This window comes from Oculina patagonica, chromosome 5 (assembly GCF_052425735.1).
Source record: "Oculina patagonica isolate OP01 chromosome 5, crgOcupat, whole genome shotgun sequence".
In the NCBI taxonomy this organism is placed as follows: domain Eukaryota; kingdom Metazoa; phylum Cnidaria; class Anthozoa; order Scleractinia; family Oculinidae; genus Oculina; species Oculina patagonica.
In genome coordinates, this window is record NC_135762.1 from 21,284,144 (window position 1) to 21,306,234 (window position 22,091).

The window sequence follows — 22,091 nt, forward strand, 5'->3', positions numbered from 1 at the left end:
GACAGACTCGGCCTTCTTAGCATATCAAACTGCGAAATTCTATTTTCAAGCACAACCATCATTTAAGGACTAAACATTTTATACAACAAAGCCTCGACATCCCGAAACACGCGATCAGCATAATGTACTGGATCAGTTTGTGACACAGTTCCGGCAGGATACGAATCGCTGATTGGATAAACGTCGATGACGTCAATACCTGCGCGGCACATAGCAGATGTGGCATAAGCGTTGTAAAGTTGCACGCGAGGAAAAGTCAAAAATCGGCGAACGTCTTTGTGTGGATTTGGGAATCGCTCTCTGTTAAGAGCAGTTGAGGTTTTCCATATGAATCTCCCGTTAAAATTGTTCGTGCTTGAGTCATTGGAAAGCTTTCGATGACTTCTGTCGTACTTCACGAGGGTTATCAACTGATCAATGACACGTTTGTAGTTTGTAAAGTTCACTGCAGCGGCGAAATGTATCCCCATGTTTAGCAGAAGGACACTATTTTCATCCATGACAGGGTTGTACAATGTCTGAAAAAAAGAAAGCGGTGCAAAATTTGCCTCAATAGAACTCTGAATTGTGTGTAACAGAGTATCTTAAAACTTTGTGTTTAACGGTATAAGTATCTGCAAATGGTTAGGACAATTTGGAAAAAATTTGTCAGGAATTAAGAGGCGGGGCAGGGAAACCTGATTGAACACTCTGGCTAGAACATACTCTATTTTACAACCACTGGCCGAATTCTCGCACGCTTAATAATGACAGCAAAATGACAGCGGAAAAGATTGCTTCTCCTGTTCCAATCAAGTTGCATACACGTTTAAGACTGGGACTTACCTTTTTGACGTCACTTATGACTCGGTCGTGATCATAATCCTGTTCATTAGGTAACGGTTCCCTTGGTGACTTGACACCGTCGCCCCAGTAACCGTGCATGTCGTATACCCAGTGATAAACCGGTCGACAGGCCGTAAATGCCACTTTGCAAAGACCATTGTAAGGACCAGAAGATAGAGAGCTGAAAAACGCGTTAGAAACCGAATCTCCAAAGGAGAAAAAGGTCCCTTCTCTGTTTCGTCTGTCCTTCTGTATGCTCTCTATTGAGGGGTTCAGACAAAGACAAACAAATTTGTTTAAACTGATATTTATATGATCTAAACCTCCATGATTCAAGTTTTGACTCGGTAAGGTACTTAACACTTTCATTGTTTATAAGTTACTTCACCCGCGTTGGGGGACTTCTTCACAGAACTTGTGCAACATTTAAAGCCAATCTAGTCCACTCCCTGTACTCTCCCTAACTCGCGTTATAGAGGGCTCAACCCCTAAATAGGGCCGGGCGGGCAAGGGAGAGTTCAGGGACTGGACTACAACTACCTCGGTCAAACTTGTTTTTTTTAACCAATCAGGAGCGAACCAAAACCAGTTTATCAGCGGTGTTGTTTGTACTCGCTAACTACAACCTTGTCTTGTTGCTTTATTTAACTGCATATTGAGCGTTTGTCAATCGAGTGCCGTAAAACTAAAACAAACGTAATCACTTTAGCCAATCACAAAGTACACAGACAATCCATTACACCAATACAGTAAAACTCAAAGTAAAATATGTAGAAATAAAATTAAATTAAAACAAAGACAGAAAGCAAGAAATTAAAGAAACAAATAAAGTATTGACATATCGAAAATGATTAGTTCATTTCAAATTTGAATGTGTTTTATATTTATAGTAATCTTACCTTTTACATAAGGCTTCCACTGTCCATTTAACCATCTACCAAAGCCATCCCAGAGCATAGTCCCACATGAAGAGTCACAGGTGTATTGCTGAAGGTTTGTGGATTTCGAGGAAACCTCATTCATCAAAGCAATAACTGCAAAAATCAAAATTGTGCGATCTTAGAACAGCTCTTTTGGTTTTGTCCAGTTTCTCCCTCACCCTTTACCACTTCTGTCCAGGATTGAACGCAAGTATTGTTTAATGAGTACTTCATGTTCGACTGTATTATTTGACATTTCCATATTACTTCATATTTGACAGAATTTGGTGTATTTTGGTGAACATTTATTAACGAGGACACTTTGTGATGCCTGTCGTGAGGAACGTGCATCTCATTAGCGTTCAATCCTGGGCATATCTGGACGATCTCTGAAACAAAAGCGGAAAGGCACTGCAAAGCAATGACTGTTTTAAGTAGTAGATAAAATATGAGCGGGAGATCTTTATGGGGGTTTACAATGGCGAGCCGATAGGCGAGCCATTGTAAACCCCCATAAAGATCCCTGTAATAGAGATCATTGTAATAGAGATCATTAGTATTCATCATTGTAATAATGAATACTAATTAGCTGAGCAGGAGTCTGTATCAAAAGTTAATTCAAAAAAAAAAAAAAAAAAAAAAAAGTTAAAAAAGTTAAAAAAGTTAAAAGTTAAAAGTTCAAAAGTTAATGAATACTAATTAGCTGAGCAGGAGTCTGTATCAAAAGTTAATTCTATTGTTTGATTTGTATAGGGGTTTACAGTTGTGTACATGTGATCTGAATACAGTCCTGGGATTGGTTTGCACCCTCATGAATAGTTAATGAATTTTACAACTTGACTTACTGTGTCGTTGGTTGTTGTCCGATGGCGGAACGCGAAATTTCACTTTCTCTCCTCCCCTGAAAGGAGCAATGAAGAAGGGTCTGTCTCCCTTTAGAATACCGTCGGGTTGATTTTTACCCTGGGGATTACCTGCAAATAACCGGGAAGTTATTTGACAACACTCACATTATGGTATTACGAGATAGACGCGGGAGACTGCATAACTGAGAAATGTAGTGCAGGGCCGTAACCGACTATCAAGAGGCAAGACGAGGCACTTGCCTCGTCTAGGTTTTAACCCAAAACTAAAAACGAAATGCTTTTAGTTAGGAAAATAATCCCCATTTGAACGAGATTGATGTTTTCGAAAGGAATCCGTTATGAAAATGGTGCCGCAAATACCGCCTTAGAGCTTTTAGATTTTAACAATTTCTGGGGTGCATTCCCCAGACCCCTCCAGTACAGTTTTGCCTCGCCTATGCCGAAAGCATGGCTAATTTTCGAGTCAAGGTACGTTGAAACCAAGAATGAATGGTTTAATTTTTCTTGTGATTACAGTATAAGTTCTACAAATTTTAAAATTGTTTGATAATGTTGAGATAGAACTTCATTTTGTGACTTTGAAAAATGTGCAATCATTTTAATCTGCGTATTTACTACAATGTTTTAAACATTACAGTTTGTTTATTTTTTAAGAAATGATCGAGTTATTTTAATAATGTGTTTAGAGCTCGATGCAAAATCGAGCGCAGAAAATAAAAATGTTCTCAGTTTTGACCTCAGCTTGGGTTTGTTCTTAGGCATGGAAAATGGTATTTTTACTGGTCCAAAGAGCTTGAGCCACGCCCAAATTGGTCTCCTTGAGGGGTTTAACTCAAATTTTTCCGACGAGCGTCCCGTTCCCTTTCATATGGGATAGCTACGGAGATAGCAGCCACGTCCCTGCACTGATCCACATATATACTCGAAGCTTTTTTAAACCTTCCAAGAATGGCCACCCCTTCACGCCCTTCACGACGGCCAGTTAATTCTGTCTCATGGAGGGCTTTGAGAAGAACTTCAACTGTACACAAACAACTGTTATAAACTAATTGAATTCAGATAAGAGGACCATTTGCTTAACCAAGCAACTGCTATTAAAAAACATCTTGATCACACACACAGGTATAAGTATATATTACCTTTCTTAAACCAGTATGACGGCGGGTCCTTAAATCCATGACAAAGACTATAATCCAGGAAGATTTTGGCCTCATAATCGCCATACTCAATAATTAGAAATAAAACGTCATAGGTACCATCGCCATTATCAAACACCGTTGGAGCAAGAGACGAAGCGCCGTGTAAATGAATCCTCCACGAGTCTCCACCTACAGTCTTCATATCATTGCTTGCTGTCACTGTCTGAATAACAAAGCGGCTAAACTCGCCAGCTTGTCTTATATCCCAATGGGAAATAAAACTTTTGTCGGGATCACTTATTTGATTGATTCCCAAGCTGTTAGGTTCCTCCCAAACTGTGGAGTTTAAACAAGGGCCAATAACTTCTCTCCATTCTAACCGAGCTCTTTGCATTCGACACCAGTCGCGTTTAAAAATCTCCATTGTTGATTCCATGGTAAGATTCTGTTGTTCATTGTTCTTGTATCCATCGAATGGGATATTTATTTTTCTTAGTTGTTTTGTCTCGTGCCGCTTCTGTACGGTAATGTTACGGCTGGCCTCACGTTGGCGTAACCAACTTCCAATGCCGACTTGTTGGGAATTCGCAAAGTCACTTATCCCATAAGATGTAGATTTATCGACCAGATCGTAGCTTCGATAGCCGCTGAGTGTAAATATGCGGTCCAAAATTGAAACTAAAATCCCAGATGCTAGAAAAATACACATCATTAAAAAACATCTTAATATACCTCGTGGCATGGTTATTAGCTGTGTTTTAAGACCGAAAGTTTATGGTTATTTCCCGGAAGTTGTGCTTGAGATATTTAGTCGTTTAACTCTTGGAGTATTTTCGGCCGGTTTATTTGTCAGTGTTGGGTGGTTGAAGCCAATTACAGCAGCAGGTACTGACTTTGTCCAACAGGTTTCACTTTGTTGGGCAAGCTTGACAAACGTCCTAATTACATTGAATTCCCATCCATTGTCTTGTTTTATCGCGACGTATTTTTTTGACGCGGAATTAATCCAAATCACAATTGTGATGGATGGTGTATGTAGTGACGAGCTTAGGCCTTCAAAAAATCTATAAACAGATATCAGCAGAGCTGACGGACGAAATTGTTCCTCTCTAAACAAAAAAATGCTAACTACTCAAAGAAATAGCAAGCATCGTAACGCGAGATTTAATATTCCACAAATCAAAATTACAAAGTTGTAATTGGTGATGTTTTTGTTATTTTTTTTAACCACACGAGCGCGAAGTGCGACTGGCACGAGCAATTCCCTGGTAATGCAAAATAATTAATTTTTCTCTCGAGAGCAGGGGCGTTTACCCGCTTTATATGAAAAAGTCGGTTGTCCGCCGTTTGTTTCAGCACTGAAGTCAAATTGAAACGGTTTTTCTTAACCTGCGAAATCAGGCGTTATTTTTCTCGCGTCGGTGTAGTCTCAGAGGAGGAACTATTCTTCGGGAATTCGGTTACCGAAAAGTAGTATGGGTAAAAGAGAGCTATTGCACGTACTAAATACTAATGAGATATCGTGACATGACAAACGCGAATTTGTACGTTTTCTTTCTCTTCAAACTTGTGAAAACAAGGTACTGTTAGCCACGCTGTTTTTATGAAGGAGAGTTGTCCCAGGTAGGAGAGTTACCCTTTCCCCCGAGCCATCTTGTGCCGAGAGTTTATAAGAGAAAGTTGTCCCTAATCAAGATGATTTTTTTCAACAATGACACAAGCATGGGACAAAGAAAAATTCTGAGTCCCCGACGGGAATCGAACCCATGGCCTCCCAGATACCGGTTGGGCGCTCTAACCAACTGAGCTACGAGAGACTCGTGGTGAGCTAAGCCATTTACTAGGTTTATATGTGACACGCGTCCTGCATACTGCTAGGATCAGCAATGTCGAAATCATCAAGTGTGTTGTAAATAATAAAGATGGTAAATTTTAAGCTCGGTGATAAATAATGAAGATCAATTTTGCAACAATGACACGAGCATGGGACAAAGAAAAATTCTGAGTCCCCGACGGGAATCGAACCCATGGCCTCCCAGATACCGGTTGGGTGCTCTAACCAACTGAGCGCTACGAGAGACTCATGGTGAGCTAGGTTGATATGTAACACGCGTCCTGCATACTGCTAGGACGCAGGCCAAAACTTGGCCCTCTCGGTTCAAAGGACTGGCGAGAGTTGTTTTAAAACATTTATTATGGCTGCCTTTTCTAAAATCAGGAACGCTGATCATGAAACATCGACCAAGACCATTTTTGGACAAATTTACCGCCGACTTCGATTTCAATTTATCTGCAATTTTGTTTTGGCCGATTATAGCGTTTGCGCATGCTCCGTATGTGTCAACTTGTCTAGGCTTTTATAGATTGTGCTAGCATAATTTTTGGCATAATTGGAGCTAAAAAGCATAATTTGTGAAACGAGCACTGCCACGGCATAATTAGCAATTTTTAGCACTTTTTGGAGCATAAATTCATAAAATGTAGTAAATATGGTGTACTTGCTACAGAAATAAATGAAATTTAGGTAGTTTGTTCTTGCAATGCATGTTTTAGCTATACAATTGTGATTGTTAAGTCGTTGGAGGCATTTTACAAACGGTTTAGAGATGCGAGCAGCTAATTTGGACAGCTGACGGCCGTGATAAACTGCCATAAACACAAATAAATTTACAACAACAGTTTATTTAAAAAACATCATAATTTGGTGTCGTTATTGCGCACCTCTATGTATAGAATCTACGTCATTTTGTGAGCATAATTTCGGAAATCAGAAGCATAATTTGGGAATTCTGGCATAATTTTTGCATAATTTGGCAAAATTTTGAGCACTGCTAGTAGCATAATATGCCACTTTTAGGAGCACAATCTATAAAAGCCTAAACTTGTCCCTGATAGGCGAGACAAAAATAACCAAACTTTTTTCATGGAGAAAAAGTTGGCTCGCTACCCAGGGTCACCCTTCCTTCAAAGCGAGTGACCCTCCACCCAGGGCTACCCTGCCCCCCGAGCCAACTTTTCAATTTCTCATGTAAACGGTTCGCAGCTGTATTTATAAAGAAACGTATGAAAAGCTCCCTCGCCCGGTGTGGCTCGATAAGGGACAACTCTCCTCCATATAAACAGGCCCTCAGACATGCGACAGTAAAAGTAGAGCTACAGAAAAAGACCTCCTGAGAGAAAAAAATAAATTCTTCACGTGCAAAAATACAAACTTGTACATTTCCCCCAGGCCAATATGCAAAATTTCAGTAAATATCCAGACCACCTTTCGGTCTTGTCTCTGGCGTGTACTTTTGTGCTTTTTTCCGACAACCTTTCTCGAATTAGCTGTCTACACCTGGAGCGCAGTGACTCAGGCCAGGACCCGAACCCAGTCCGGAGTCCGGCGCACTGTCCACAAACCTACCGCGCCTCCCACATTTTATATACCTTATAATAGTAAATTAACGATACATTTTATTAACAATTTATTAACGCGAATTTCAAAAATTCGCGTTAATTTTATTTATGTAAACACGTTTACTATAAGCATCTAACCAAAACTTTTCTTAAATTCGCGTTAATTTTATTGTTTTATTACGCGTAAATTTTGTTCGTGTTGTTAAAATGCTTCGTTATATACCTATAATAAGGTAGTAGTCACATACAAAATCGCGCCATGGGTCAGTCCTTCGCCAAATAGCGGAAGAAACCGCAAATATCCAACCCACACTCCGGATTAATAATAATAATAATAATAATAATAATAATAATAATAATAATAATAATAATAATAATAAAAACTTTATTATAGTGTCAAAAGGTACACATAGGATTCATTTAAAAAAAGTTTTTATTGGTCCTTCTCTTTTAAAATTTTGTCATAACACACACGTCCCAATCTTAAAATCTGTATTATTTACAGCAAATTTGAAAGTATGTGAAATGCATGCTGTGAAATCTTTCCCCGTTTAATTTTACGTTGAATTGTCGTTTGCAAGTAACCAATCGCACACATCGCCAATCCCCGTATCGCTGGGGGTCGACTCTCGGGGTGCATCTGTTTATTCGGAGTACGTGTTGATGACCTACTGTCATCTCTTTAGTATAGTCAGGAATGCTTCGTGAGGAACATCTACTTTTCCTATCCTTTTCATCTTCTTTTTTCCTTCTTTTTGCTTCTGAAGCAGTTTCATCTTTCGTGTGACGTCACCACCATACTACAAAGAGAGACAACAATGTCTGGTTTACACAAACGAAAATAAGTTACATTGGTTTCTAGTTTTGCAGCAAACGCTTTTCAATTTATTTCAACAAATTGTTAGCGCATTTGAACATATTGGCTTTTTGCGCTATATACAAAAGTGAGGGTTTCCTTGATCTCTGTTAATAGGACGTTTTCATATGACGTCACAGCAGTCATATTGGTGTTCCCAAACAAAGAAACGACCGCCACATTGGTGTACCAAGCCATTCTTTCAGGAATTAAACTCTATTTTTATGCAAACATCGTCTTTGGTTTCAGTAAACCAATATGGCCGCTGGTCACGTAAGTGAAAACGCTGTATAACGGTTTAAACTTTGCAACAAAAGAAAATCTCGAAAGTCAAAAAGAGTACAGCTGGTCAACAATCAAATACGAGACAACTTACACATTTTGCCGTGACGTCCTTTCTAACAGCTTTGATACTAAAGAGGAAGACAGAAGTACAAGAAAATCAAGAAACTAGCAATATAATAATAACAACGATGACGACAATACGAGGCAGAAATAGTATAGGCGTGTCTGACCGTTACGAATGGCAACATAACTTACGTCTCTCTTGCTGTGATTTTTCCTCTAATTGAAGCTTGAATCACTACTTCAAACAGCTGCCTGTACGGTAAAAGAAGACATAGATTGAGGAGGTGAAAATCCCCTACCCTAAACCATTGCTGTAAAATGATCACTGACGTAAAACCGTGACTTAACCCAAAGTTATCAATCTGGCCGATAACAACAACGCAACAACGTAATGAACCAATCAGAAGTCGAAGTAAAAATATGTAACCAGTGCCAAGCGCGGGAAAACATGTAACCAGTGTCAAGCGCGGGAAAACATGTGACCAGTGCCAAGCGCGGGAAAACATGCAACTCGTATCAATCGTGGGAAAACACACAACTGTGAATATGCAAGTCTATTGTTGATGGATTCTTGATCAATTTTGGAGGGAGCTGGAGGGCAAGCAAATGTGACGTCACCTACCTTGGAATAACGTCCTTTAGTTTAGCGCACATGGCTCGTCCTGACTGCAGTGCCTTGTCTGCATGAACTATACAGCTCAACGCATCGACAGCTGTGCCATTTATTAGAATGTCCATCTAAAAAAATAACGATACAAAATTGTAATCAGTCGCAATCTCAGAACTCGTGAAACAAGGAAGTAATTTTACTTGCGTTTTTAAAAATCCCTTTAATTCCCCCCGGCCAAATAAAGACAAAACGCGCGTGAAATAATTCCTCATTTCACTTATCAACCATAAAAAAATTAAAAGGATTACAATCAAAAGGGAACTTAAATAAACGGCTATTTTTATTTAACTGTCCGTACCCGCACAATGTTTGTTTCTCTGTATCCTTCATCTTCGTAATCAAAACTAAAAATAAAACAAATATACCACTGATCAAAATAGAGATTTGTTGAACATTGCTGATTCAGGATTAGAATTTTGAAATACATCTTTGAGTTGTCTTCTTTCAACTTCAGGATCGTCAAGCAAAAAGCTTCACATGCGATAAAGAATGGAGGCGCGAAAACTAGGGGGGAGAACCCTTACGCCTCGCTTCCATTCTTCACAGGGCCATTTTCCCGCGTTTTCTCCTTCACACTTTTCAATCACTGGAGGAACGAAAATAAGAACTGCTCGCAGTCTAAGACAAACCTTGCATAACCAGACGACTGGGTTTTGAGTTCGTCATAGAAATCCACGATAACTTCGTTCAGCGGTAACAAGTACTTCAGCATGACACGTGACTCGTCAAGGTACAGCACCTCTTGTTGTTCACCGCGCCTGCTCTGAAGGGACAATGCAATAAAGACAAGAAAAATTAATGTTGAGACATTTGTTGTTATCTAAAGAATTGGAAGACTGCTGGAACCAAACGAAGCAAAATCCTTCCGAACAGCGCACTACTGATAATGGAATACCATAAGCACAATATACGTTTAGGGAGCTACAGCTCCGTAGCTCGCGACACAAGAACAGACCATTGTCAAAGATTCACAAAGAGGACGACAGGAAACATGCCTAATATCCGTCCCTTTAGTCTTTTAGTTCACGGTACAAGCAAATTATGGTTATTTTCTCGGCCATTTCCACTGTCAACGGAACGTCTTCCTAACAGGTTTATTATAAGCAAACAAAAGAAGGGATTTTGCAAATGTTCTGTTTACAACTTCAGTTAACTTTAAACACCACTTACCTCGCAAAGACTTAGCATTTTACCCATACACTCCTCAGGAAACACTATCGTGCCTAGCACATAAGGCTCCAAATACATCTGAACCCGAGAGGGATCTGGAAGCTAGAAACAGAACTCTGCTATGAGCAACCGTCTTCTTCAAGTTAAAATATGTTTACATACATACATACTTTATTTAATAAGTAGGTCTAAAATACAGGCAGCTAAAAGCTGATGTGGACCTACATTAAATTCTAAATAACAATTAATAATAAATCTAAATCTAAAACCTAACAAAATAAAAAAATATATATATTAAAATTTACAATAACGTGAGAAATAGATAAAAATAAAGTAATTTTTTAAAAATTTACTATAAAAGAGTTTTAATAAACATAGTTGGCAGTGTCTTTATTTGATCCAGATTGTCCATTAAAAGTAATTTTGTCTAAAATATTAGAGTTTTCTTTAAGAGCAGATTTTCAAAGAACCTAGATTGGATATGTTTTTTAAGTGCAGGGGCAGATTATTCCAAAGAATTGACGCACGGTGTGAGAATGAATAACGGAGAAAGTCAGTATTAGGACGTTTTATTAAGAGTTTCAGGTTGTCTCTATGATTTCTTAATAAAAAGTGTCTTGTAAATAGAGAGTTAATGCCAGCTGGAGCTTTCTTGTAAAACGCTTGATAGGTAATATTTGCTATTCTTTTCTTGTAAAGTTGATCTAACGATTTCCAATTTGCCATTTTTAGTACTTCGGTTTCGAGAATGGTTTCCTTTATGTTAAAGATAAATCTCGCTGCTCTTTTCGAAACACAGTAAAAAAAGGGGGAGAGGAAGCCAAGATAAAACTAAAAACCAGAAAAACTCTCACTTGTAATGGAATAATTTTTCTTCCCACTGAGGGAGAAGCGTTCAATGGTACTGTTCATCTATTTACAAATGTGACCCACAGGGTCCCTAATACAGCCTGTGGGTTCCCTGTGGACTACAACATCGCCACATCTTTTGAAACAGAAACTACTTATCCTGCAGGAGTCAACAACCTACCTCTAAGGGATTCAAAACTTCTATTTCAATTTCATCCTTTTTTAGAATTGCTGTAAAGCAAAACGGGCATTGTAAGAAAGGCGACGAAACAAATAAATATACGATCAGTTAACCTAAATTTTACGCAGACCAGAATTCAATGGACTCCTCTCAATACCTACGGTTTGGAATCCTCCTCCACTCGCCTAACTAACTGAGAGTGTTCCTGATGAAAGTCTGAACTGTGGAGTCTTAAATTGCGTAATAAGACGGCCTAAGGTGACGTCATAGCACGACGTTATGTCACTGTTGTGAAACAGGCCTTATTGTAGCGCTCTTGTGGAGCCTTCATGCTTGAATAGCCCACCATATGAGCTCGTTAATATGCGATTCAAGTGTCGCGCCATTGCGCCAAATGAAGCTGACGCTCTGCTAGTAAGGATCGATAGCTACCATACTCGCATATCTGATCATCTCACTAACACTACAAACGTTAATTACCATTACCTTTGTAAGGAACATTTGGAGAAGTAATAATGATAGATGCACCATATTCCTGAAAGAAAGAAAAATATCGACGTTTTAAAATAGTGTATGAGTGCCTGTATAACGGATCAAATATGCAAGTGTCTTGGTAAAAGCCTTAGTTTTCTTTTTTAAATTTGGTTGGTATATGTCTCTAAAAAACTTGTGTGTAGTATACTAGGTACCTGTTCCAGTCTTTGTTTGAAGACATCCATATGCAGTAAGCCGAGAAAACCAAGCCGCCATCCTTGGCCTAGAGCAAGGCTACAAAACACAGAAAAAACAAATCACCGCTTTAGGAGCACAGCACTGATACGAACACCTCATTCATTTGATTATTTCATGGTAGGCATGACTTGCAACATTGTATTGCAAGATTTTGTGAATCTCATGGAAAGACCATGTTACGAAAAAGGTGATCCCCATTAAAATCTAACAAACCACTTTACAATCAACTTAGCAATACGACGATCTGCCGACTGCCACTGGTCAAGACACAACGATTAAAGCGGTACGGTCATGTCTAACGGTCTTCTGGTCTTTCGCCATTTTGTATGGAAGCGTGAGGGGGGGGGGGGGGGGGAGAAGGGGCTGGCAGAAAAAGGTGTTAAGACAACAACGAAACAATAGGCAGGTCTGGAGTTGGCTTACTTCCAGGGCTCGACTTAGAACTGGAAAAAGTGGAGTCATTCGGCTGAAAACCTCTAAGTGGATACCCCAACGAACCTAACTTACTTGTTCCACATGTGTTAGAGCGGTTTTCACTTGAGTGTCGAAAGTAATTTGCGTTTGCTTTGGTTTTGCGTTCACTACGCTTAGTGATTGGTTTAAAAATTTCGCGCCACTTTCTCGGCCAATCAGGAGTAAAACCAAAACCAATTGTGACTCGCTCGTGCACGTTTTCCCACGCTTCGTGCCAACTACATGTATTTGCTTCGAGTTTTGATTGGTTCACTCGATTGTCTGTGTCCTTTGTGATTGGCCAGAGTAATTACTTTGGTTTTGGTTTTACGACACTCAATTGAAAACTGCTCTACATAAGCTACTTATGTCAGAAAATTAATTAAAGTAAAGAGAAAAGAAGTTAGCTTTCATACCAGCTGTCAGGATTAACAGAAACACTGGCATCATTCAGCGTGAGCTTTTCAATAGCAGTTCTTAAATAGAGATGTTCTGATTGATCCACAGGGTAAACACCAGCAAACACCTGAAAATGGACACCGAACAGGAGTTACAGAGCGTTTCACAAAACCTTTGACAAACGATTTGCGAAGTTCGTTTGAAATTTACGAAGTTCGCTGCGAACTTGGGAATTTTATTATGTAGTTGTCAATCAAATTGCGAACTTCGAAACGAAGTTGCGAATTTCACGTGCAACCAAGTTTGCAAGTTGTGAAGTTCGAATTGCTTTCAACGAGACAGCTCCACGTCTTCCGTCTATTTTCGATTGAAATGGCGGACTTGCCGAATTGCATTGCTGTGTTTAGGGACAAAATGGACGAAAAACATAGCAGCTAATTTTTGAATTACTCTCAGCGAACGGAATTATTTACAAGTAGACTTCAGTTAAAACTTCTCACTTTCGATCACGTCGATATGGTATTTTCAAAGGAACTGAGCTTACCTTTCGATGCAAAACACCCGCTGATGTATCAAGTTGATTTGCTGAAGGAAGAATCACCGCTCCCAATTAATTCGAGGTAAGAGTGCAGAGCGAAGAAATATTTGTGAAACTAAAACCAGCGGAGGACTGCAGTCGAAGGTGGAAATGCGCCAGGTAAGTTGTTTACTTGTTTTTACCACGGAGAAGTTTCGTTCGTTTTTGACTTCAGTCTTTGACAATTAATTTCCTTTCTATTATGGCATTTCAGTCGAAAATAGACAGAAGACGTGGAATAATGGCACTCAAGAAACTTGAAAGCAACTAGAATTTCCAATCTTGCAAACTCGGTTGCACGTGAAATTCGCAACTTCGTTCCGAAGTTCGCGATTTGATTGACAACTTCAAAATGAAATTCCCAAGTTCGCGGCGAACTTCGGAAGTTTCAAACGAACTTCAAACAAACTTCGCAAACCGTTTGTCAAAAGTTTTGTGAAATGCTCTGTAACTGGTTAAACAGGAATGCTAGTGATGGAAGACCTTAACGGACACACAGTCATACCTATTATACGGACGCTCACTTGAAGGAACGACAGTGCCTTTCCTGAGTATTATGACAACCTCAATCATTATAACGAACAGTGTTTATCCTTTTATGCCTAAAACCCAAACATTTTTTAAGTAAACTACCATTATGCAAAACCTCAATAACTGTGGCCCCTTTGGAAGGGTGTCCATTGAAAGAAGATTCATAAGGTTTGATTGCAACTCTAGGCATATGAAGCTTATAACAAATTGCTCTACTGCGTTGGACGGCAAGTGACTACTGCGTTGGACGGCAAGGCGGGCCGGGAGGCAAAAAAAATTTTTTGGATCACTTTTTTGGGGAGCTTGGAAACCAGGCTTGATTTGGTAGCCGAGCCTTCTCCTCACAATGTGCAAAATTTTCATAGAATATCCACTGAAACTTCTTGAGAGTATCAGATGTTTGTTTAGAAATGTCAAGTGATTCAAAAAATGATTTTGGTTTTCTAGTTGACGAAATATCCGAACTTCGGTATACCATAAAATCGCTATGTTCTCGACACTTGGGTCAGCCCGAAAGTATTAATTGAAACAGAAAACCAGTCACGCAAACGAATGAATGGATGGATATCTCTATTTACTTTAAAAACCCAATAAGAATATTCGAAGTTAATTTAGAAATGCCAAGCGATTCTTAAAATTATTTCGGTTTCGAAGTGGACGAATTTTTCGAATTTTTCGATTCCGGCCCGGCTGGTATGGTGCCATACGTGGGTTGAGTTGGTTCCCGGGAGTTGGTTGTTGGTTCTCGTCCTTGCTCCGAGGGTTTTTCTCCGGGTTCTCCGGTTTTCCTCCCTCCACAAAAACCAACACTCCAAATTCCAATTCGACCCTGGATGCACGTACACGTCTTAACGAGCTCCTGAGCTCTTCCGTGTCACGTGGGTAAATAAATTACATTTTTTTAAAGTGAAATATGTACAATTACAGCAGTTAATTATCAACTGGAAGTTAATAAACTGCCATAGCGTTTAAATAACTGACGTTTCGCGCGTAAGCCTTTTGCTCCAGTCCGGCAAAGGGCTAAAGGACAAGGTTGAAACGTCAGCTTAAAATTTACTACAGCAGTTTATTAAATTCCAGTTGATAATCGACTAAGTGTGCATGTTATCACAAATTGGTCAGCAATTTGTTTGCACAGCATCAAATACCCATGATTTGGTTAACATACCGTATAGATTAAAGCACCCACCCTGTAGGTAGGAAAAGTTAATAAGCACCCAGCTTTGAATAAGCCCCCAGAAACTTTCAATGAACAGTTAAAATTCTTCTCTGCTACATCGTTACGTTTTGTTATTATTTATTGTTTAGTTGCAAAACAACCCGGGAAAAAAATTACTACTTGCTGAAAATGGTGAATATTTCCAGCCTTGAATAAGCGCCTTCTCTCAAGGTCCAAAAATTTTAATAAGCGATCAAATAAATACCTAACGGTATTTGAGCTTACCATGGGTCTCATGGGTTTAAATCCTTTCAGGGGTTCTACAGGGGCATCAGGATGGAAGAATGTATCACCAATCTGAGCATCTTTACTGTTTCTTATTCCACAGACAACAAAACCAACTTGGCCAGCAAATCTGACGAGTACAAAAATAATAATTAACAGATGACTGGTCTGATGGAAGTACTTGTAATTTCTGCGCTTAGAATTGGGCATGGGTTTAGTGGGAGTTTACAAGAGGAAGTTAGATGCATGCTAATAAGCAGGTGGTTTTACGAGCCTAGTCCCACATTACCTATAGGTTAGGGGTAAAAGTTTCTGTAATATATAATTTATACATACATGTAGTTCCATGGAATGATCGGACTATAAAGCCTGTACCGGTAAGTATTGTTACACCCATTAGATGGAATGCTACTCTATCATATTGTATCACACTACCTAAAATAAGTTACCAACACCCATTTATACAACTCATTTACTGTCTTTGATATTTTATGTGCTTGCCCAAAACAGGAACATTCTGGCTATAGTAACATGATAATACTCAATAATAAGATTTTGTTATGAATTTAATGATGATGATGAACCTACAGTGCACCAGTGGAGACCTCCCCAGGGTGCATAATTCCAACATCCAACACTTCATACTTCTGCTGAGTGTAAGCAGACATGATTTCATCTCCTGTAAAGGAAGTTAAAAAGAGAAATGTGTGAGGAGAATTGACTGAGGTTTTCATACTTGGCAAAACTCAATAAATTTTGTACATAGTATTCTGTTGGTAGGTTGGTTGGTAGCAATTGGTCATTCATGGTCAGGCAGTATATCAGTCAGCCAATCATTCAGCCAGTCAGATTAGTTGACAAGTCAGTTTGTTGGTCCAGCTGGCTTTTCCATAAGTCAGTCAGCAAGTCAATTGGCTGGACCATTGTTTGGTCAGTCATTCTGTTGGTCTGGTGGTCGTGGTCAGTCAGTGAGTTAGCAAGTGAGTCAGCCAAAGAGTCAGTCAGTTACTGTAGTAGGTCAGTCCACTACCTTTATTCAAGTGTCATTTGTTCTAGTGCTAATTCATTAAACCATAAAAACAACCAATAAGTCTGATAAGCCTTTTATGACTGCAGAAATAGACAGGACAGGGGAACCTACTATTTCCAAAGAAGTTCATTGACTAAAGAGAATGATTTTCTGATGCTATTTTGATGTAATGTTCAGTGTTACGGTATACAATCGCACTATTTTTACCTTTTTTCAGTGATCCGTTGAGAATAGCCACAAGACAGATGACGCCTCTGTAGTGATCATACCATGAGTCAAACAGCAGGGCAGTCAATGGTGCCAGTGAGTCACCCTGTGGGCTAAAAAAAATAATATATTATAATTTTTTCTGTTCTATGTGTAGTCCAGATGAACTGAATAAAACCAATCTGATTGCCTGGTTAAATAAGCAATCCAGATTTTTTTTATGCTGGCAACATGCATTGACAGAGGATTCTGAACCACTTGTGTGGTGGCCATTTTAATATGCCTGAAAAAAATTAAATCTTATTGATCAAGCATGAAAATAATTCAACTTATTCAATTTTATTTAGTGATTTTTTACTTAATTTCCATTCATATAAACAAAAACGTTTTTCCTGACAAGCAAAGGACTTCTGTATAATATATAACTATGGTCTTATTGAACTAAGTAAAACTTTTTATTTTATTACTGTTTTGCTTTCTTGCCTTAAAGTTTTAATCCTCAAGTAATATTACCTATTATTTTGTAAGATAATTACTAGGTTTTTTAAATACAGGGTCCCTCTAGGTAGTACATGCATGTAGCTTTCAAGATGAATGTTGCATGTGAACATTTAGGGCATCTCAATATTATTAATAGCTGTGAAAACACTGACACTTGCATTTTGTGTTTCCACAGCGTTTATTTGTCTCCTTTTCATGTTTCTACATTAACATGCAAGCTCAGTTTTTACCCATTTCTTAAAAATAAATCTTTTCTCATTACTGTACTTACCAAGGGAGGTGCTCAACAATGGTTTTTAGGATATTTTTAACTCCAACACCTGTTTTTGCAGAGATCTACATTCAAACAATGATAAATATTAAGATAAGACAGGAATATGATCTTTGAAGTATGCACATTTACCAGTAGGTTTTTCACACTATTACCTTCTAACTTTAAAACTATTTTTTATAGGTCAAAAATATTATCTAGAATATCATAGGCCTGCAATGCATGCAAAGGGTTACATTGCACAACAACATGTATGATGACAGACAATTACAATATTACTGATTACACTCTCATGTTTTAACATAATTTGTACACCGTAGTTAAAAAATACTATCCAAACTTTTAACTGACTAGGTGTAAATGTAGATGTGTTGTAGGTCAATTTTACCTTTGGTACAATTGGGTACTTTGAAATATATGATAATGAACATAAAACAAAGGAAAATAATACCAAATTGTACCAAAGGTAAAAGTGAACCAAAAGACATGCATTTAACTCACTCTTAAAATCTCGTTATGTCTGACGTCAAACAGCTTTTCCATTTGGTTTGACACACCATCTGGATCAGCACTCTTCAAGTCAATCTACATTGAACCAAAACAAAAGAAAGTTCTTGTTTACTTTGTTACGCTGGAGAAGCTTTTGCATCTTGATGACCCATGTGTACAATGTATCAGTGAATGGTGATAGCAGTTAAGTTTTTGGGCAGGGTCAATGTCTGTATAAGGAATTAAATTCATGAAGTGGACATACCTTGTTGAGTACTGGTATAATATGTAAATCCTTATCAAATGCCAGAAAAAAGTTGGACACTGTCTGAGCCTGAACACCCTATGAAAAATTATATGCCATAAATCATCATCAATGTAATTAAACAGTGTATCCAGCAAATAATTTTGCAGTCTGTTTCATACATCATTATCATTGTAACATGGATTTAGTTACTGCGAGTTTAGTAACAGTGTAGCTAGAAGATAAAAATATTAAGTCCTATTTCTGAAACTTTCACCTCTCATCTTAAGAAATTAAAATTATTTACTGTTTTCCGGGATCTTTTCCGAGGTTAAGAATATTTAAAATTCGACGTTTCGATCAGTTTCACTGATCTTCTTCAGGTTGTTGTTAAAATGACAATATGGCGGACTGTTTCTCACGTTCAACTCGGTAACCGCGCCATTAAATCGTGACTATTACACGACGTATGTGAAAAAGGCGGGAAAATGTAACGAGGTCTGTCAAGTAATTTTACATTTGTGATACTTCACTGGCTGTTATAGTCTCCCTCAGGATTTCAGGATTGGCCAATCCTGAACTCCTTCTTCGATCGTGAGGGAGACTATAACAGCCAGTGAAGTATCACAAATGTAAAATTACTTGACAGACCTCGTTACATTTTCCCGCCTTTTTCACATACGTCGTGTAATAGTCACGATTTAATGGCGCGGTTACCGAGCTGAACATGAGAAACAGTCCGCCATATTGTCATTTTAACAACAACCTGAAGAAGATCAGTGAAACTGATCGAAACATCGAATTTTAAATATTCTTAACCTCGGAAAAGATCCCAGAAAACAGTAAATAATTTTAAAAATATTAAGCTTCTGAGGACTTGATTTCTCACCAAAGTCCTGCCTCAATCTCATAGTTGAAGCCTATGAATCTCCCCACAGTAAATTCTCTATGTCAAATATTACTTCAATTCACTCCATGCAAGTTACAATTAGGTAACAACACAATCTTTTATTCTTATTTGAAGCACATGTAAAAAGCTGATTTGTATACCTGTGCTGAATCAACAAGTAGAATAACACCCTGACAAGCAGCCAAAGATCTGGATACTTCATAGCTAAAATCCACATGGCCCTGATAAAAAAAGACATGCATTTTTCAGGTGTTCATGTAGCTGACATGTAGATCATGAACAGATCAACATAATAAATCATGTAATATGGCAAGCCTGAATTATCCAGGAAGTCATTATTTGGTGTACGATCTCCCATGAAGTAAAATCTTAAATAAAAAGTCCTCATCACACAATTGAGACTTAATTCTTAGTTCAGTAATTAATGCTGGGATAATAACAGACAAATAACTCATACTGACAATGATTTGTCAACATGTCAAACTTTCAGGGTCAGGGATGGCTCTAGGGGGAGGGTGCAGGGGGTGCACACCCCTCCCTGAGACGACCTGCGGCTAATTAGTATATTCACTTTTAAAATTTGTGTACTTCACCAGCCAATTATGCCATTCTTCCGTGGTGCACCCTCCTAAAAAAATCCTGGATCTGCCCCTGATGGTTAGGGTAAGAAGTTAGATGTTACACTTGTCTGACAGTGTTTTCTCTAGCTGTAATAGTGACAAACTTTTGGGTAAAAATGATGGTATTAAATTCAGGTGCGTCAAGTTTGGTAGACTTGCCGGGTGCACATTTAATTGGAACCAATTTAAGGTGGCTTAATACAGTTTTGAGAGGGCAAATCAGTCCAACCTTTAATTCTCTTGTACAATCACCAGAAAAGTTTTGTCTTTCTCTTATCACTGTTTGTTACATCCTTAAACCATCTAATGCGATATTTGGAAAATAAAAATGCTAATAAACAGCTTAATGAACGGCCGAATGCTTAAGAGGGGAGTGGCACTAGTAGTTTAAACGGCGTTTTCCTCAAAATCTACCCGTACGACCCTACCTCAAAATTTCAGAAATAAGAAATTGGCTTTGATTTATCATTCATGCAAAATAATATAAAAATCTGTAAGACAGATTTTTCACAAAATAGGAAAATGTGATATTTTGCCGATTTTAAAAATAGCTCAAAATATGTCTTACAGATTTTTTCAAAATTTTGGCTGTGGACATGGTTCACTCCTTAAATTTAATTGTGAAAGTTTCATAATAGGTTGTACGGTACACTGTAGGTTTTCGAGAAAATCTGGGTCAAAATCTGGCTTTTACGACCTCCGAAGCAAGTCAAATTGCGCGTGCGAGCGCGCGCTAATATGACGCCATACGTCGTGAGCGATAATGAAAGACAGAATTAGAACTTCTCTGTCAGTTGTTTATCCACCTTTTTTGTCATATTGTTTTCCATCTCAGGTTTCAAGACCTATCTGAAAGTATTTTGAAGTTTTCTTTTGTAACTATACAAATTTGGTAAAGCGCGGTAAAACAGATGGAACTCTTTTTCCTTTCTGTTTAGAGTTGCTAGCGCCATTTTAGCCCGCGCTAGCAATAATGATGTCAAGCGGAAAATCGCAGCGCGTGCCTTTGAGCCACGAAAAAACTGTATTCAGCCACCTTAATTAAGGAACAGCATTTGTTGATCAGTTGACACTGATTAATACTCACTGGTGTATCAATAAGGTTCAATAAATATGTTTCTCCGTCATGGTTGTAAAACAGTGAAGCAGTCTGAGCCTTGACTGTTATTCCTCTTTCTCTCTCCACTTGAAGTTTGTCAAGCACTTGCTTGTTGTCGCTGTTTCTTGATATTGTACCTGGGGTAAAAATATATAAAGAAAGGGCAAACACTACAATAATTTTATATAATACAAGCTTGTCTAACACAAATCTGAGCTGCAGCGTGTATTATTTTATGGAAGCACAAAAAGCATAAAATTTTTTATCCTCTTAGACTCAAGGATGGTTAGTTGGGGAAACACAAAGTATACCGAGCAGGAAAATTGGTGAGAATCGTCATTAAATCTTCTGTTTGCACCGCTTTGCCTGCTCTGTTTACTTCTTATTGCCCCAACTAACTGCTAAGGTCTCCAACAAGGATGAAAATTTTTTCAGACTTCTAGAAATCAAGTTTTCTTGTAGCGTACACAATGTAAGTAAAGTATACCTGTCATTTCAAGCAATCTATCAGCAAGAGTACTTTTTCCATGGTCAATGTGAGCAATGATACTGAAGTTTTTGATTCTTGACACTGGAAACTCTGACATGTCAATATTCTCCTAACACAACACAATAGAACTTAAGTAATAATTTGGAACTAATTAATCTCAAAAATTAGTCAGGTGAAAACATATTGCATGCTACAGAGTACTGTTTCATGTAAGAGTAGTAAGAAAACACCAATAAAAATAGCTGGTCTTTTACCTTTTTGGACATCCCATGACTTGTTGATTGAGTACAACGTCTCCAAAATTGATGAAATATGATGCCACTAAACAAGAAGTCGAAATGATTAACAGTATGAAATCACAATCCAAGCTTTTATTTTTAATATCATGCTTGTTCATTTTAACAATTATAATTACATAAACAAGTGAAGATTGTCAGCTAGCCTACTGCTAACAATTTATATTCATACTCACTTGCAGTTTTGAGGGATTCCACTCCGAACGACCTTGCTTGGAAAGTTGTTGTACCCTTTATTCGCAGCAGGAAAACTAATTGTTGCCTTGTAATTTCCCAAAGAGGAAAGACAGCGACTAACACATGATGTCTTGGCAAAAAGATTTCCCGTAACAGAACTCCTCTGCCTACAAAACTGCACTGGCATGTTCATATTTCACTACATTAGCAATCCTTTCAATCTAATTTCACATTTTAGCGCTCAAAATATCGAAAAAGTATGAGAACTCCACAATCCGCCATAATGGTCCGCCAGACGGTCCGCCATATTGGCTTCTTTCACTGACCGCTGACTAACATATGAGCCCGTGATGTAGAATTACGAGTTTTGATTGGTTAATTTCCTAAAATTAGCCAAT

General features: G+C 38.3%; 2 protein-coding genes across 2 annotated transcripts; both read right to left on the reverse strand.

Moving 5' to 3' along the window:
- Positions 1–4,524, reverse strand: LOC144653229 (uncharacterized). Its single transcript, XM_078513178.1, has 5 exons — positions 3,751–4,524; positions 2,591–2,719; positions 1,725–1,859; positions 826–1,085; positions 1–518 (listed from the first exon to the last, which is right to left on the reverse strand). The coding sequence occupies exons 1-5, from the start codon at positions 4,490–4,492 to the stop codon at positions 63–65; spliced, it is 1,722 nt and encodes a 573-aa protein (XP_078369304.1). The 5' UTR covers positions 4,493–4,524; the 3' UTR covers positions 1–62.
- A 3,244-nt stretch (positions 4,525–7,768) lies between these two features.
- Positions 7,769–21,998, reverse strand: LOC144653226 (translation factor GUF1 homolog, mitochondrial-like). Its single transcript, XM_078513175.1, has 22 exons — positions 21,693–21,998; positions 21,475–21,541; positions 21,218–21,329; positions 20,719–20,867; positions 19,152–19,232; positions 18,123–18,200; positions 17,870–17,953; positions 17,369–17,433; positions 16,597–16,709; positions 15,948–16,038; positions 15,360–15,489; positions 12,825–12,934; positions 11,913–11,991; positions 11,710–11,758; positions 11,224–11,273; positions 10,194–10,295; positions 9,653–9,786; positions 9,322–9,367; positions 8,976–9,091; positions 8,546–8,605; positions 8,382–8,418; positions 7,769–7,949 (listed from the first exon to the last, which is right to left on the reverse strand). Exons 1-22 carry the CDS (start codon positions 21,884–21,886, stop codon positions 7,824–7,826), a joined length of 2,073 nt encoding a protein of 690 aa, XP_078369301.1. The 5' UTR covers positions 21,887–21,998; the 3' UTR covers positions 7,769–7,823.
- Positions 21,999–22,091: the final 93 nt, after the last annotated feature.